This window comes from Poecile atricapillus, chromosome 3 (assembly GCF_030490865.1).
Source record: "Poecile atricapillus isolate bPoeAtr1 chromosome 3, bPoeAtr1.hap1, whole genome shotgun sequence".
Classification (NCBI taxonomy): domain Eukaryota; kingdom Metazoa; phylum Chordata; class Aves; order Passeriformes; family Paridae; genus Poecile; species Poecile atricapillus.
The window spans coordinates 74253487-74267809 of NC_081251.1; the positions used below are offsets into that span (position 1 = coordinate 74253487).

The 14323-nt window shown below is 37.3% G+C and overlaps 1 protein-coding gene across 5 annotated transcripts in view; it reads right to left on the reverse strand.

Annotated features, from left to right (window-relative positions):
- The window catches only part of SMOC2 (SPARC related modular calcium binding 2), a 150325-nt gene that overhangs the window by 69933 nt on the left and 66069 nt on the right, over positions 1-14323 (reverse strand). For 3 of the 5 annotated variants that reach the window (XM_058836233.1, XM_058836232.1, XM_058836234.1), the window contains exons 3-6: positions 13543-13649; positions 12324-12423; positions 4554-4601; positions 444-527 (exon numbers count right to left, since the gene is read on the reverse strand). In XM_058836233.1, the coding sequence (XP_058692216.1) occupies positions 444-527; positions 4554-4601; positions 12324-12423; positions 13543-13649 (339 nt within the window). The remainder of the gene's footprint in view (positions 1-443; positions 528-4553; positions 4602-12323; positions 12424-13542; positions 13650-14323) is intronic. The other 2 variants (XM_058836237.1, XM_058836235.1) reach the window with 1 other exon arrangement.

Below are 14323 nucleotides of genomic sequence, written 5' to 3' on the forward strand. Positions count from 1 at the left end.
ACAACATAAGACCATTATTGATTATTTCATGGCAATTAATTTCTCCAGAGGCAAATAAAACTCACAAAACATCAGCTTTAACAGTGATACTATTAGTCATTATGCTGAGGATAGAATTTACCCTTTGAGTTGTTTATTTGAGCACAGAGTTTTAACCTCAGCTTTGGCTCATATTTAAAACCTGTGGCTGCCCTCAGCAGCGACAATTAAAATTGCTGATGTTGGTCTCCACACGTAAAATCTCATATCAAGACTATCACACAAAATTCAATGCCTGTAAGACCCTATTGTGTTCGCTGTCTGTTGTTCCTGAAAAAAGAACAGATGTTTGCAATTTCTTGCAACCGCCCCAGTAGTTGTAGATACTCCTAAAATGGCATTTTATGTTGTGGAATAGAGTCCAGAACTGCATAGTTTAATACCACACTGTTAAATTTGCTCACCTTCTTCATCACCTTGAGGCTGAGTCTCCAGCGCGGGAGCTGAGGCATCATCTGAATTCAGAATGGAAAAGATTTGCAAGGAGACTACAATTATGAGAGTAAGCTAAATAAGTGTACATACATGATTGAAAATAATGATTTGCACATAGCCCCGGCCAGTAAACAGTAATTTAAACATTCTTTATAGGCACTACACAGCACAGGTATATTACATATACAGACTATGTTTTATAAATGGATGGGGTTTGAGGTTATGGATGATGAATTTATTCCAAGTTCTTTGGTGATGCATGAAGCTATCAAGTTGGTCTCTGGAGTGTAATTCTTCATTTCTAATGCTGCACACTGATACCTATAGATTATAAATGAAAAATCAGCACTTCTAAAGAAATAATTAGATAAATGTACAGAAGTGAGACCTGTGAAAGCAAAAACAGTCTGGAGAGAATGAGTGGCTACAGACACCTTGAAATCAAAGGGTTTTTTAAACACAGCAGAATCTATTTAAGAATCAAGTTGATTTTATAAGTAAGATTCACAGATTATATAACCAGAACATTTTTTTGCACAGCTGTTATCCTCTGGTCAGCATTCTCCATCCACCAGCTACAAACCATTACTGCAAGAAAACAGGGAGGGAAAATTACAGAAATTACAAGAAGATGTGAGTCATTTTAGGTTCAGTTAAACACAGTGGAGGTAGTGCTGGAAAAGAAAAATTAAACATAAAAAACTATTTAAATAAGCTTTTGCTAAACAGAGTGGTACCAAAGACCCATCTTTACTTTATTATATTTTTCTTATTTAAAACGATTGCAGATGTGGGGTAACTATGACTCAGGAGGTCATGCTAGCACATATTTTCCAGTCATATTTTCCTGTGGCATGGAGCTAATTCCGAGACCAAGGTGTACTGCAGTAAACAGCATCTTCCATGCAAAGGTTTTATTACTATTTATTGCAGTTTCACAATTGGATCTTGGACCAAAATAGTTTCCAGATTGTTTTCTTGGCATTTTCATGGAAGACAGAATCAAAGGTAACAAAGAAGCTGCTTCTGGCATGTACCCTTACCTGGGTAACAAGGGAGAAGCAGTTTTCAGGCTCTATCTCTCCTTTTCTTCTTGCTACTGAAATTCAGAAGTCTCCTGTTCTCTTTTCTATCACCATCACTGTTTGGGGTGTTGGGTTTTTTTAAGTCTGAGTTGTCTTTAAATTATGCAGAGAATTTGGAGTCACTCTGGCCTTCGCCTCTAAGGGTCACAGTCTTGGTCACACCAAATACAGATACCAAGGAGATATTGATAGCAGGTATCAATAAAACCAAGTTTCCAGCCATGGAATAGTGATCTTTATGCTTTTCACAAAACCAAAGCAGCAGCAAATGGGAGCTATTTTCAATGCAAAATTATCTAACCAAGGCATAAGGAAAATTTTCTTAAGAGTGCCCAATCTTCATGTCCACACTATGGCAGGATTCTTTGCTCCAATGCTATGAAAGACTTTCGCTCCTCATTATTTTTGCTGGCATTTCTGTGGTGTCCTCTGGGTGGTGGAATAAGACCATTGATTAATTTCAGAGAGGCCATCAAATATCCTAGTGTACTGAAAATCAAGACATATATTTAGGTCATCAATCAATATGTGTTTCAGGAAACACAGTTATTTCAGAAGGTAACTTATGGTAGGCAGGTATTACCTAGACCCAAGACAGAAATCAGGTCTTCATTTAAATGACATGTATCTAATAACTTTTTGTTACACAATTGCAGTATGTGACACAGTCAATCTTATGTAATTACCTGAAATTCAGCACAATACTGCAACTCAGTGATAATCTGCTCAATCAAAATTAGCCTCCTGAAATTTGTTCAAGCACCATTTAAAACAGTTTTGGTGTTGCTGTTGTTGTAATACGATACATGTTTAATGAGTGATATGAATTATATACCTCCCAGACAAATTGCACAATTCTTCCTGGCTGGCACATGCATGCCAATCCATATATTTAAACACAAACCTGTTTAAATTGTATTTTCTGTCAGAGTTCAGTTACCAAGAACACAGTCCTGAAGTCAGCTAAGAATCAGAAAAAAGGGATGTGATCCCAACTCTGACACCTGTGCTTTTCAGAGTATAAATATTTTCCTTGGATAGAGGAGAGAACTGTGGGGCCAGAGAACATACTTCAGGGAATTCATTTTAAGCGTCATTTCTGTTCAGTTTAATGTTTAAATTTACAAACATGCCAACAAAGCCTCTGAACTCCAGTATCTGCAGCTGGAAATTTTCTTTCAGTACTGGAACACCCAGAGAAAGCAGGGTGCACAACTACAACAGATACAGCTCAGCAGACCCTTATCTATGAGACATCTTGCAAGGGGAGACTGTCCCACTTAAGTCTGTGCTGTCTCTTGAGTCCTCAAGACCACACCTTGCAGGTCTGAAGTACATCCTCTGGAGCATTGGGAACATTGGGAACCAGCCTAAGCTTGCTGGGCTACAATATGGGCAGACACCCCTGGTTAGTCCACAGGAACAGAGGAAAGAGAAGCAGGTGGTCCTCACTTCTCTACTGTGCCCCTGCAAGCTACACAATAAGTTTTACTACACTGACTGTGAAGCTGAAGTACAGCTCCTTAACTCAGATAGATGTATGATCCTGGTCCCTACTCTGTGAGGGTCTGTAAAGAATTTGGGATGTCCCTGAGAACATTATTTAAAGCATAAGGCAGTGACCATCTGGAAGAAGTGTGAGGAGAGGAAGACAGCCATGTTTGAGAAGAAGCAGGGACCACCTGGGAGCTGGGCAGAGGAGTCTTTCATGCTGCAGGCTTGTGCTGGAGAACAAAAACCGGGCATGAGTAAAACACAGTCCTGCCACTTGAGACACAAATATACGCAGTGAGAAGGGAGGTTTGACAAACTGTGTTCATTTCCTTGTTCTATGACTGTTCACTCAGGGTTCAGTAGTTCAGCCACCACAGCCACAAACAAAAACAAAGGATCCCAGTCAAGTTTTATATATGGGATAGGTCGTTCAGTTCAAAGCGGAAAATGAAAGTCCAGACCTGAAGAAAATGGGCAACCTAAGATTAGTGGAACCCGCAGTTTGTCTGGAAGTACATGAAGGAACAATTTGTCAGTATTTTGTAATTATTAGCCCTAAAGAAGTACTGATTCTTTCAGCCTAAAAGAAGTATAGTTTATTTAAATGTCAGGTTTATTGCAATAAACTGCAAAAACTCCTGTAAAAAAAATTCAATTACATTTACCATGCACCACATAGATAGGCATTAACATTAGGAAAAAAAAATGAGTAATTTCTTTAAAATTTATTTATGCAGTGTAGCTGACAAATACTCAGTTCATTGTTTTCAGCTGAATCTAAAATTCTTTCAAGTGTTTGGAGAGTGTAAACTTAATTTTGTTTAGAGCATAGACATCTCATTCGTTTAAATCTAGCAGCTATGTCCTAGTCACACCAAATTTTGTCCTGCTCAAAATATATACATCATGACCTATATCAAACAACAACAATCTTCTGGCCATAAATATAAGTCATCAAATGAATTAATCACAATACAAAAGCAAAGTGATGGGTCCAAGATAACTCAAGCACTGATTGCTATGGAAAGAAAGTGAGAACTCCAGTTCACAAGATTTTGGGGCTGCAGAATGCTATTTTTATCAAAGAGACAGAATAATCTGTCCTCCAGAATAGGCAAAAAGTATGGGAAGATATTTCCAAGTATAGATTTGGGAAGGAAAGTTGTCTCCCAAACAGCATTGAATTGTAAAATCTATAGGACCAAGACTAGAAAAATATAGTGTCTATGCATATATATATATATAAATACATGCATACTTAGACATATGTGTGTGTGTGTGTATATAAATACTTGCATACTTATATATATATATATGTTTGTAAGTTTGTTAAATATCTACAATGCAAACAAAATTAAAAACATTATGCATGCATACATATTACATATACAGCTATAATACATCACAAATTTATACTGATAATTTAAATATATGGAAAGACACAGTAGTGTCTCCCACAGCTATTTTAGCTTCTATTTAAAGGCCAGCTAAGATATTTACCTGTTTTGCCTGCACCTTCTCGTTGTGGCAGCTTCTCGCTCACTGAACCTGCAATTGGAAAAAAGAATTAACCAGAAAAATATTATTTTCACTTCTAATATGCTATCTAAGAAACACCGTTCAGCTTTACATTCATTTTTGTATATTTCAGCAATAAGTATCAGCAAATTCTTCCTTTGCAAACCAAAGGTTTTAGCTTTGCCTGACCTCTGCATTTGTGCACAATCTGTACACTGCCAGACTCCACTTCTTGGCCAATACAAGACCTGAGAAAGAGGTAGCATTAAACACTACATAGACACTAGTCCAAGAACATGCTCATGTGCTGCAGGGTGACCCTTTCTCTTTCCCATTGCCCCAGCAAGGACAGGTCCTGCAGGAAGGAGCATCACCCCAGAACCACTAATTACTGTCCCTGGTACAGAGAAGCTCCCTCCCTCTGCTCAGTCCTGCCCTCACACCTCAGATGCTCTCTGAGGGGCTTTTTCAGCCTCTAGGCCAGGTCTGGCTCAGATTAAAACTGTCCCTTTCTGCTTTAAAGGCTTCACACAAAGCCTTGTGGAAACCCTGTGCTTGTGTGGCAAAGTGTTTGTGTGCTGGGGGTGGGTGGGACACAGCCTTGTTCTGAGCCTGAGCCTGATCTGGGCTCACGACCAGAGCTGTGGCCCCTGGGAGAAGAGACAGTAGAGGGGAGAAGGGAGTCAAGAAGATTACAGGAGATGGGTTTTAACAGTTTATGCTACCAGCCTAGACTCCAGCCCAGCTCAGAATCCAGCCTTGCTTTCAAGCCATCAAGAAATGGAGAATCCACTAATTTTCTTAGTAGTTTTTCAAGCGGGCGCTTAGCGTTTAAAATAGAAATCCTTCCTTGTTTCTTCCTTATGTGCCATTGCATCCATTTTTAGGATTCTAATTAGCAGATGCTTTTTAACAATTTATCTGTCTCTACTGCATTAAAAAGCACTTTTAAAAGTGGTATTTTTCTCTCTGAAGAGACACTTTAAGTGATCAAATTTTAAAAACATGAAGTCTTCCCATTCTTACAACACAGTCTCTTCATCCACACACCTGCTATAATTAAAGAAAAAATACCAAAAAAACCCTCATCTGACACATCTGGCAGATGTTTGTATGTGTGTGAAATAATTTAGCTGCCTTAATTTTCTTCATTTTGTCTGCCTGGATTAACTACAATCACTGTGTTAAAAAAAACAAACAAACAAAAAAAAAAAAAAAAAAAGAAAACCCAAACCTTGCAGTGCAATACTTGTTTCTAAAAGGACAATTTAAATAAGAGAACCCACTAAATCACAGGCCTTGCTTACCATGATGGTTACTTCAGCAGGAAGTTTAGACAAGGAGTCTGCCAGAGGAAAGACGCCTAACATTACAAATCAGCCCCGCTGATTTTAAAGCCTCCATAAAAGAATACATGGCAAGACAGCCAAGCTAGTAACCTTCTGATGGATTCAGCTCTTAATACAGCTTTATATATCCATATGAAAATATTCTTGTTTAGACTTGCTTCCTTTTATGGCGATTGTGTATTTTAGTGTGTTTTCATTGTATTATGCTTGAGTCACCAGAAATTCAATAAACTTAGTGATGCATCAGTATTAATTGAGGCAGGAAAAATAAAATCACTGTCATTATAGGAATTATATACAAGGGTGTTTGGGATAGCTTGCACTAAATGGGCTCTAATATTAATCCTTGTTTTTCACTCTGAAGAGAAGGCAGATTTTGCATTTATGCTGAAGCCAGAAGATCTGAGATTTTGGTGCTTGGCTTGCATCTGATAAAAGGCTCAGCTTGAACTCAAATAAGATGTTCCAGCATTCGGAAGTAATACATACAAAATTACAGGTTTTTCTAATTGCACTAAATACCAGTGACCCAATCTTTCCTCAAATTTCATCCAGCTACTATTAACTCTGTAGTTTCTGAATTTCATTTTGGTGCCCAGGCTTGTAATTATAATTTTCTTGCAAATCCAGATACTTTAGGCCCCACTCTCAGTCACACAAGCACTTTAAACAAGCTTTTAATTTGTGAGTAGAAATGATGTCTCAGCAGGGGGAATGTGTATGGTGAACTGCTACTGATACCCACTCTGCTCCAGTTTGGCACCAGTGTTGTCTCTCTGTGAACATTCGAACTATTAGTATAAATTGAATTCAGTTTATACATATTTAGCACATTGGTGAAATTTATATAACATCCCACATCTTAAACTAAAAGCAGAAAAATCTTTCCAGATGCATTCACATTACTTCATCTATATGAGAAACGGTGAGAATGACTAAAGTCTGGGAGAACTGAATTTGATTTTTTTTACCCTAGATTTTCATGGAAAATTAGTGGATGGAGGAAGAGAATGGCCTTAACTGTTAATGCCATACTAGTACTAAAAACTAACTTTATCATACTGAATCTAATTTCAGTAAGAAATTAGATGGATTCTATAAAAATTAGGTTTACTAATCTAACATGATTTTTTTTAATAGTCTTAGGAAGTCAACAAAAATATTTACAGAATTTCCTATAAAAGAAAACCTCTGCCCTTCATATAGTTACACCTGAATTTTTCAACTTATATTTATAATTTATATATAAAATTTAATATATATTTAATATATAATTTATTTAATATATATTTTATATATAAAAGTATAAACTTTTCTTGTTCTCTCCAAATTCAAGGTAAGGAGTTATTGAGTTTGTATCTTTTTTCTACCATTTTCTGAATATATTTAAGGTAGAAGCACTTCTAGCTTAAGTGGTGATAGGAAGTTGCATTTGCAAGTTTTTGGGAAACTGTGTCTTCAATATTCACCAAGATGAATCTCCACATTTTCAGCTAGGCAGGAAAGAAAACCAACTTATAACTTGTCTAAAAGTTAGACAATGCAATTGGCTTAGAAGTTTTCTGTACAGTGTAAGCAACCAAATTACCACATAAATAAATATCCTTATGGAATGACAGAGGACAAGGAGGGATATTACATTCAGTGGCATTACTTTAAGAGGAAGAATTTAGCACCATTCAGGATTGTATGCTTGCTTAGCCATCTATCTATTTATGATTCTGATAATTTAATTTTTTTTTAAAGACATATATATTCTTAGTTTGTTGCAAACCCCACAGTTCCATCCAATTTCACTCTAACCGCATCTGGGGCACAATAAGTCTTCCAGGGAACGTGATGTGAGTTTTGTGGTTTGTGATTTTAGCATATCCATTTTTTATAATTCTGATCATATGGGACTTGGCAATATAAAAAAAAAAAAAAGGTGAAAGCCTATTATTATCTAGTTTAGATAATTATTTCTGATGTCCTACTAAAGAATACTTGATATATAACACTGAATGCAGATATCAGGAAAGGTAAATTCCCCCTGCTATTCCTATCTCACCAATGGCTGTGTCTGACTGTGTATGTATAGGCAAAGTACCACTACATGTGAGGACAAAATATCTGGGTGATTCACGGATGGATTTCTTCTCCAGCTAACAAAAAAATTAATGTCAATTTTAAAAATTCATTGCCTTCCCAAATGTAATTTTTCCATCATATTATCTGATCACAGTATTATACTGGAAGAGTTCTGAATTTCTAAAGGTATTAACTTGTATTTTGGCCATAAAAGATGATTATACCATCTTAATCAAAAGGTAGCAAAGCTACCTCACAGGAGAATAAAACATGTCTCCATACCTCTACAATCTCACTGGCAGGAGCCCAGCATACTTAATGTGGCATAAACCCCCTACAATAGGCAAAGACTGTATTTTCCAATGATAATATAACACTTTCTTCTCAACTTCTGCCCCATTTCTCAGGACTCCCTGCCTATGGAATTTCTGCAGTTCCCTGCAGCACTGATAACAGAGACAGAGAGTTGTAAAAATGTCTTTTTTTTTTTTTATGTCTGGTGTTCTTTAGTGAAAGAACTGGGAGACATTCATCATTTTTAAGGAGCTTTATTTTTAATACCGTCATGGGAATGTGTTTGATTTACTGTCCCTCTCACCATTGCTCCTGCAATAGTGAAGACTATTTTCATGGAGTGGGACAGCATTTTGAGATTTATCATGTGTGCCTTAACAGTACCAAATGTTGATGTGGGAAAAACTAAAAAGGATGGAAGAAGACCCTCTTTCAGGTAAAGATACATTAATTAAAGCAAAGATTTACATAAAACAGTTGGAAAGCCCTGCATTTTTTAATGCTGCTTTATGACCTTCATCCTTCCACATCTTATGTCTCTCGCACAAAAGGCAGTGTAAAAAAAGAGCAAGAACAATTCAGTGAGCAAAAAATGGCTCAAGAAACTGTTGTTGATATGTAAAAAAATATATATGGGACAATTTTTGGACCTGACATAACTTTAGGAATCACCATGTTATTCAATTAGCCAACCTTAACAGTTAGGGAAATGTAGAGTTTGTTTTGCATATCCAGTATTACACAGCAAATGGGAAGCATGGATAGGGGTTGGAATTGCTATACCAAACTCCTAACTGCCCATCTTAAATTCTGTTCTGTATTTCCTCTATTAAAATTCAAGTTCTTCCTGACTGCCATGTTCTTCTTCCTTATTTCTGAGCATTCACCAAAGGTAGTTCCACTGGGGCAAAATGAAAGGCAAGAAATTATCCCATAATTTCAGAACAGCACAGTTGATTAGACATGTATTTGAACCTTATCTGAAGTTGCTGAAGAACTAACCTAGAGCCTAGAAACTAACCTAGCAAATTAACTGAATATTTTCATTAAAGCAAGAAATTTTCATACATTCCATGGTAGCACATTACTTATAAGAAAATAATTAGAAAAATATCTTAACTGTAAAAATTTTCCGCTAAAGGAAAGAGGAGGCAAGAGTGATCTTGGGAGAAAAAGGTATGGTACAGGCAAACAGAGAAATTTTTATAAATGTCTATGAATATCTATAGCCTGCAGAATACATAGAAGCAGTGAAAATTCAGAAACATGCCAGTGTCAGGATGCCACCACTGCAGGAGATCTGCCTGCATATCAAAAACAGCAAGGCAGCTCCTGCATCAAGGCTAGCAAGACACAGTGTACTGGACTAACAAGGGACAACAATGCAGAAATGGCATCTCTGTAAAACTAGTTGAAACAGGAATATATCTACGCAACTTCAGTTCACCCACTAAAGTTTTGGTTATAACTCCTGTGCATAGTTATACTAAATAAAAAAGTACTAAAGGGAATCAACAGTGATCTGGAAAAGATCAACACTCTTGCGAGGATATAAAAACCCAACTCTGTTATCCTAAACAGATGGCAGTTTTTGAATATATACTTGGAAATGGGAGAAAGGTGCAGTTGTGCATCAGACTTTCATTTTGCAATATACGAACTAAGTTCTGCCTTATTATACCCCATAACTTTCTGAAAAAATCTGTATCTGTCCTCTCTGCTGAATGAAAGGGTTTTTCCAGATATCTCAAAACTGAGTTCTTAGCCAATACCTCTGCAAAATCCCCTAGCATTTCAAGTCTTACTTCCAAACTCTGCTGTAGCTGGACTTCTTTCCTGAGGGACAAAGGAGAAGTGATGAATAGTAAAATAAGAGAACACTGATACAACCAGGGGACGAAATGTGCAGAGATAATCCCACAGGGTCTCAAAACAACTGAAAAATTACCCACAATCTTTCCATGGATCAAAATCAGACTCTAGATACTCACCTGTGCCCTGGAGCAGTTTATTTATCTCTGTGCTACAAAATTCAATTTGAGTGCTATTATGACCTTCACCTTAGCATTTCTGTAAAAACAATTTCCCTTCCCTCCCCTGCAAAAATGAGCTGAAGCAGTCTGGCAGTTTATCTGCTAGCCACATGAATATACCTTTGAGAGGAACTAGGGTTAGGTTCCTGTAGAGATATAGAATAATTCTCATATTAATTGATTAATTTCCTGTGAACTACACTGCAGTTGCTCCTCAGTAATACCAATACAAATACAAAAAGTGAAAATATAGCTCGTAATTCAACAACATTTTGAGCCAAAATAGTGCCTGAAAAACAATTATTTATTGAACCTTCAGCATCAGCATAACCCTCTTTTCACTGATGTCAGTGAAAGGACTGTTAGGGAGGAAGCTAAAAATGGATTTTGCAGAGAAAGAAACAAAGATGCACTCTCAAAGAAGCCGTGGCTATGGACATGTAAAAACACCTCCACTCAAAATTACACAGAAGCATGAAAGTGCTGTCCTAGCCATAGCATCACAGAATGGTTTGCAAGAGATTTTAAAGGTCATCTCATTCCAAACCCCTTGCCATGGGCAGGGACACCTTCCACTAGACCAGGTTGCTCAGACCCCAATCCAACCTGGCCTTGAACATTTCCAGGGATGGCACATCCACAACTAAAGAAGACACATCTGTGTGTCTTCTGAAGATGCAGATCAGTCATAAATTATAATGACACTAAAATGAAAAAGAAATCACATTTTCCTCTATTTTAAAGTTTCTGAATATTTTATATTATTTTTCACAATTGAGCCTTGTTTCACAGTGACTTTTCAGACTGGATTAAAAGGAATATTCTGAAGAGTATTATTTCTGAATAAAATTCACCTACAGGTAAGATGTGGAAAGATTCTGCAAGTCATTTTAACCAGAAAGACCTTAAAAATAAAAATTAATTTATATGAACTTTGAAACTTCCACAGTGGTCTCTTCCTTCCTCCATCTATTTGTTAAAAACATCAATGTTTTGCTTGAATGATTGAAGTAGATCAGGACAGGTAAATTCTCTGATCTGCTTTCTTTTTCAGCTTTTTTCACACTACGGGATTGGCTTCTTAAAGCTGTTTCTTCCACCTTCTGACAGAGAATGGTGCTGCAGTGCAAATAGTTGTACAACAGATAAAGTGTGCAAATATCTGTAGAGCTATTACTGTACAATTCTCTCAACCACAAGGGGCATGAACAGCAATTCTGACAACCATTCATACACTTGGGATTTATATTTATCATCAGTATTAATTAAATAGGTTCAGAAAACCCCTGAAAAACAGAACCTGTTAATTTTCCCGATGAAAGACAAAAGATAGCATGCAAGGCTGTGAATTTGCTTTGCCAATTAAATTCTGCAGGCAATTGATTTCATTTTGGTCTTAATGTTTTATTCTTATTTTTAATTTCTTATTTTAATGCTTTATTATTTTTATTTCTCCTCTGGATTTGGTCATTCATGGAATTTGCTGTGGGAGTTCTTTCATTGGGCTATGTTATAAATGGGCATTCCCACTATGTTTTCTCCTGTACTCTAAATATTTGAATCATCAAAAAACAAAAATCCCTCTGAAATGTTTTTGCAAGGAGCTTTTGTACAAGAGAGTTTATAATATACAGTGCTATATCAGCAATTCAGTCACCTGGTTTAACACATGGACACATAAATATGGTAAAAATGACCATTGCAGAAAACCTTGGATAGCTAGATTAATGTACAAATAAAGTAGATGGATCCCAGAACCATGGGAAGGCTTAAGGTGGCAGTGACCTCAGACTTCATGCACGGCTACATGAAATGCTAGACCAACTTTCTCAGAGCCTCATCCAGTTGAATTTTACCAAACCCCAAGGATGAGGCATCCACAGCTTCCACCACCTCCTGTTTCTGGGCTGACCCATTCTTCCAGTGAAAACTTCTTTTGCTTAAGTCTAATCAGATGCCACAGATGAACTCTGCTGTCATAACCTGGCCAGACTAATAAGATTTACCTGGGCAGCGGGGAGTTTTGTGAGCCACAGCAGTACCACTGATAGGACGGCCATTGGGAGTGACACACCAGCAGTATCCAGTGTAACTGTGGCACTGAACCTGTCAGAAACAACAAGAACCATGTGCAGCTTGTCAGACATATGCCTGTTATCCCACAGCATTCATGGCACCTCAGTACAGAAACTTATCCAGCAAACTATACTGACAAAACCTAGAACAATAAACCACAGTGGGCCCATCTGAGTCCTATATATGTTTTTTTAGCATAAAGCATCTTTCAAGCTAAGTGTGGTAGGTGCTTCAGAATCAAATGGAAGAGAAAGCTATTGAAATATGTGCTTGTTTACACCCTTAGACAAGTGGGGTGCAGGTGTTATAAAAACCTCACAAGGAAGTTCCTCAAGGGACACATGAACTGTTCCTAAAACAAGCAATCCTGAGTTTTTTCCCACACAGAGAACATACTGTTCCACCCACTGAAGGAGCAGGACAGAGTGCTTCTGCCAGCATTATTCATATCCCAAGCTGTCAGAAAGGAAACTCTTGGAATTCCCCTTAGAAATCAATTGCATTATATTTTCTAAGGGCCAATATCACTTGCCTCATCATGCTTAAAAAGAGAAAAATTGTCTTCTGCACAACTCCACGACCAAAATGCAGTACAGAGGGGACAGAAGGTGATCATGACTGGAATATATGCTGCAGAATAAGCTTCTAATTGTGCTCCTATTGTGCTCCTTCTGGATTCCATGACCTAAGTAAATTAGTCTCAGACCATATGCTTGTGAAGAAACTCAGCAGAGAATAAAGAAATATTCTGTATGATTCATGATTTAGCACTTAAGATATGGATTCCAGTCACAAGATTTCTGGTTCAAATGAGGAACAGATCACAAATTCCAGGCATTTTACCATCTGATAAGTATTCAGGGGGCTACAAGAATGACTCAGCTGCCTCATCCTAGAAGAACAGGGAGTGTATTACACGAACAGTGGTAATGTTTGGATCTTTTGCTGGCCAACTGCGAAAAAGAGAACAAGGACTCAGCACGTAACACAGATTTTCCTTCCATTCTTTTTTTTTGACGCGCCGGCACAAATTACATTGAATTTTGAAATTACATTTCCCTTCATTACATTTGTCTCTTCCTCACCCTTTTCAAAGACACATACTCTGACTTTCCAGTCACGCAAGACACTGAATGAAAAATTTTCAACCTGACTATATGTGCCGTCATCATTGCATTCTGGGATAAACACTTGCTGGAATTCTTTGCGAGCTTGCTCTTGGGTGTACTTCCTCTCAGCCACACATCTGGAAACATCTAGAGAAAGGAAAAAGATAAGTCAATTGGATGATGCAATAAGAAGAAAAGATAGGTGATCATCCATATTACAAAAAAGACAACTCTGAGATTCATGCAAAGAGAATCAGAATTTTAATAAGTGAAAATGTATGATCAAATTGTGTTATTTTTAGAGAAGAGAACCAATACAGGACAATAATTTCTGGACAATAATTCATAACTGGAAATGAAATGGAGATATGCTTGAACAGACAACCTTTCTGTTCCAAATGCCACCAAAGAGTAGAAGCCCAAATAGGGCTTTTCCTCTTAATTTAACACAGCAATAGCTGCCACACTACAGCCCACAATATTTTTTCAGAGCTGGTGGTAGCAACAGCTTCCTAGAGCTTCAGGAAAGGCAAAGGAGGCAGCAGGAACATAGCTGCCTTGTATTTCTTAATCAATGCAGTTAGGCAGCAACTTCAGCTGTGACTACAGAGGTCCCAGCCAGGATGGTAAAAAAAATATATATATATAAATACTGTACAGTGCAGGGACTTATTGGGGGGGTGATTACATAATAATTTTTGACATGAATGATTCATATGATGCTAAAATTTAATGTGACAGTTTATGATTTTAGCATGGGACATCAGGTCTACTACGTGGTCCTTTTTGTCCACTGTGAGGTTTCTTGCACCATCTCCTTC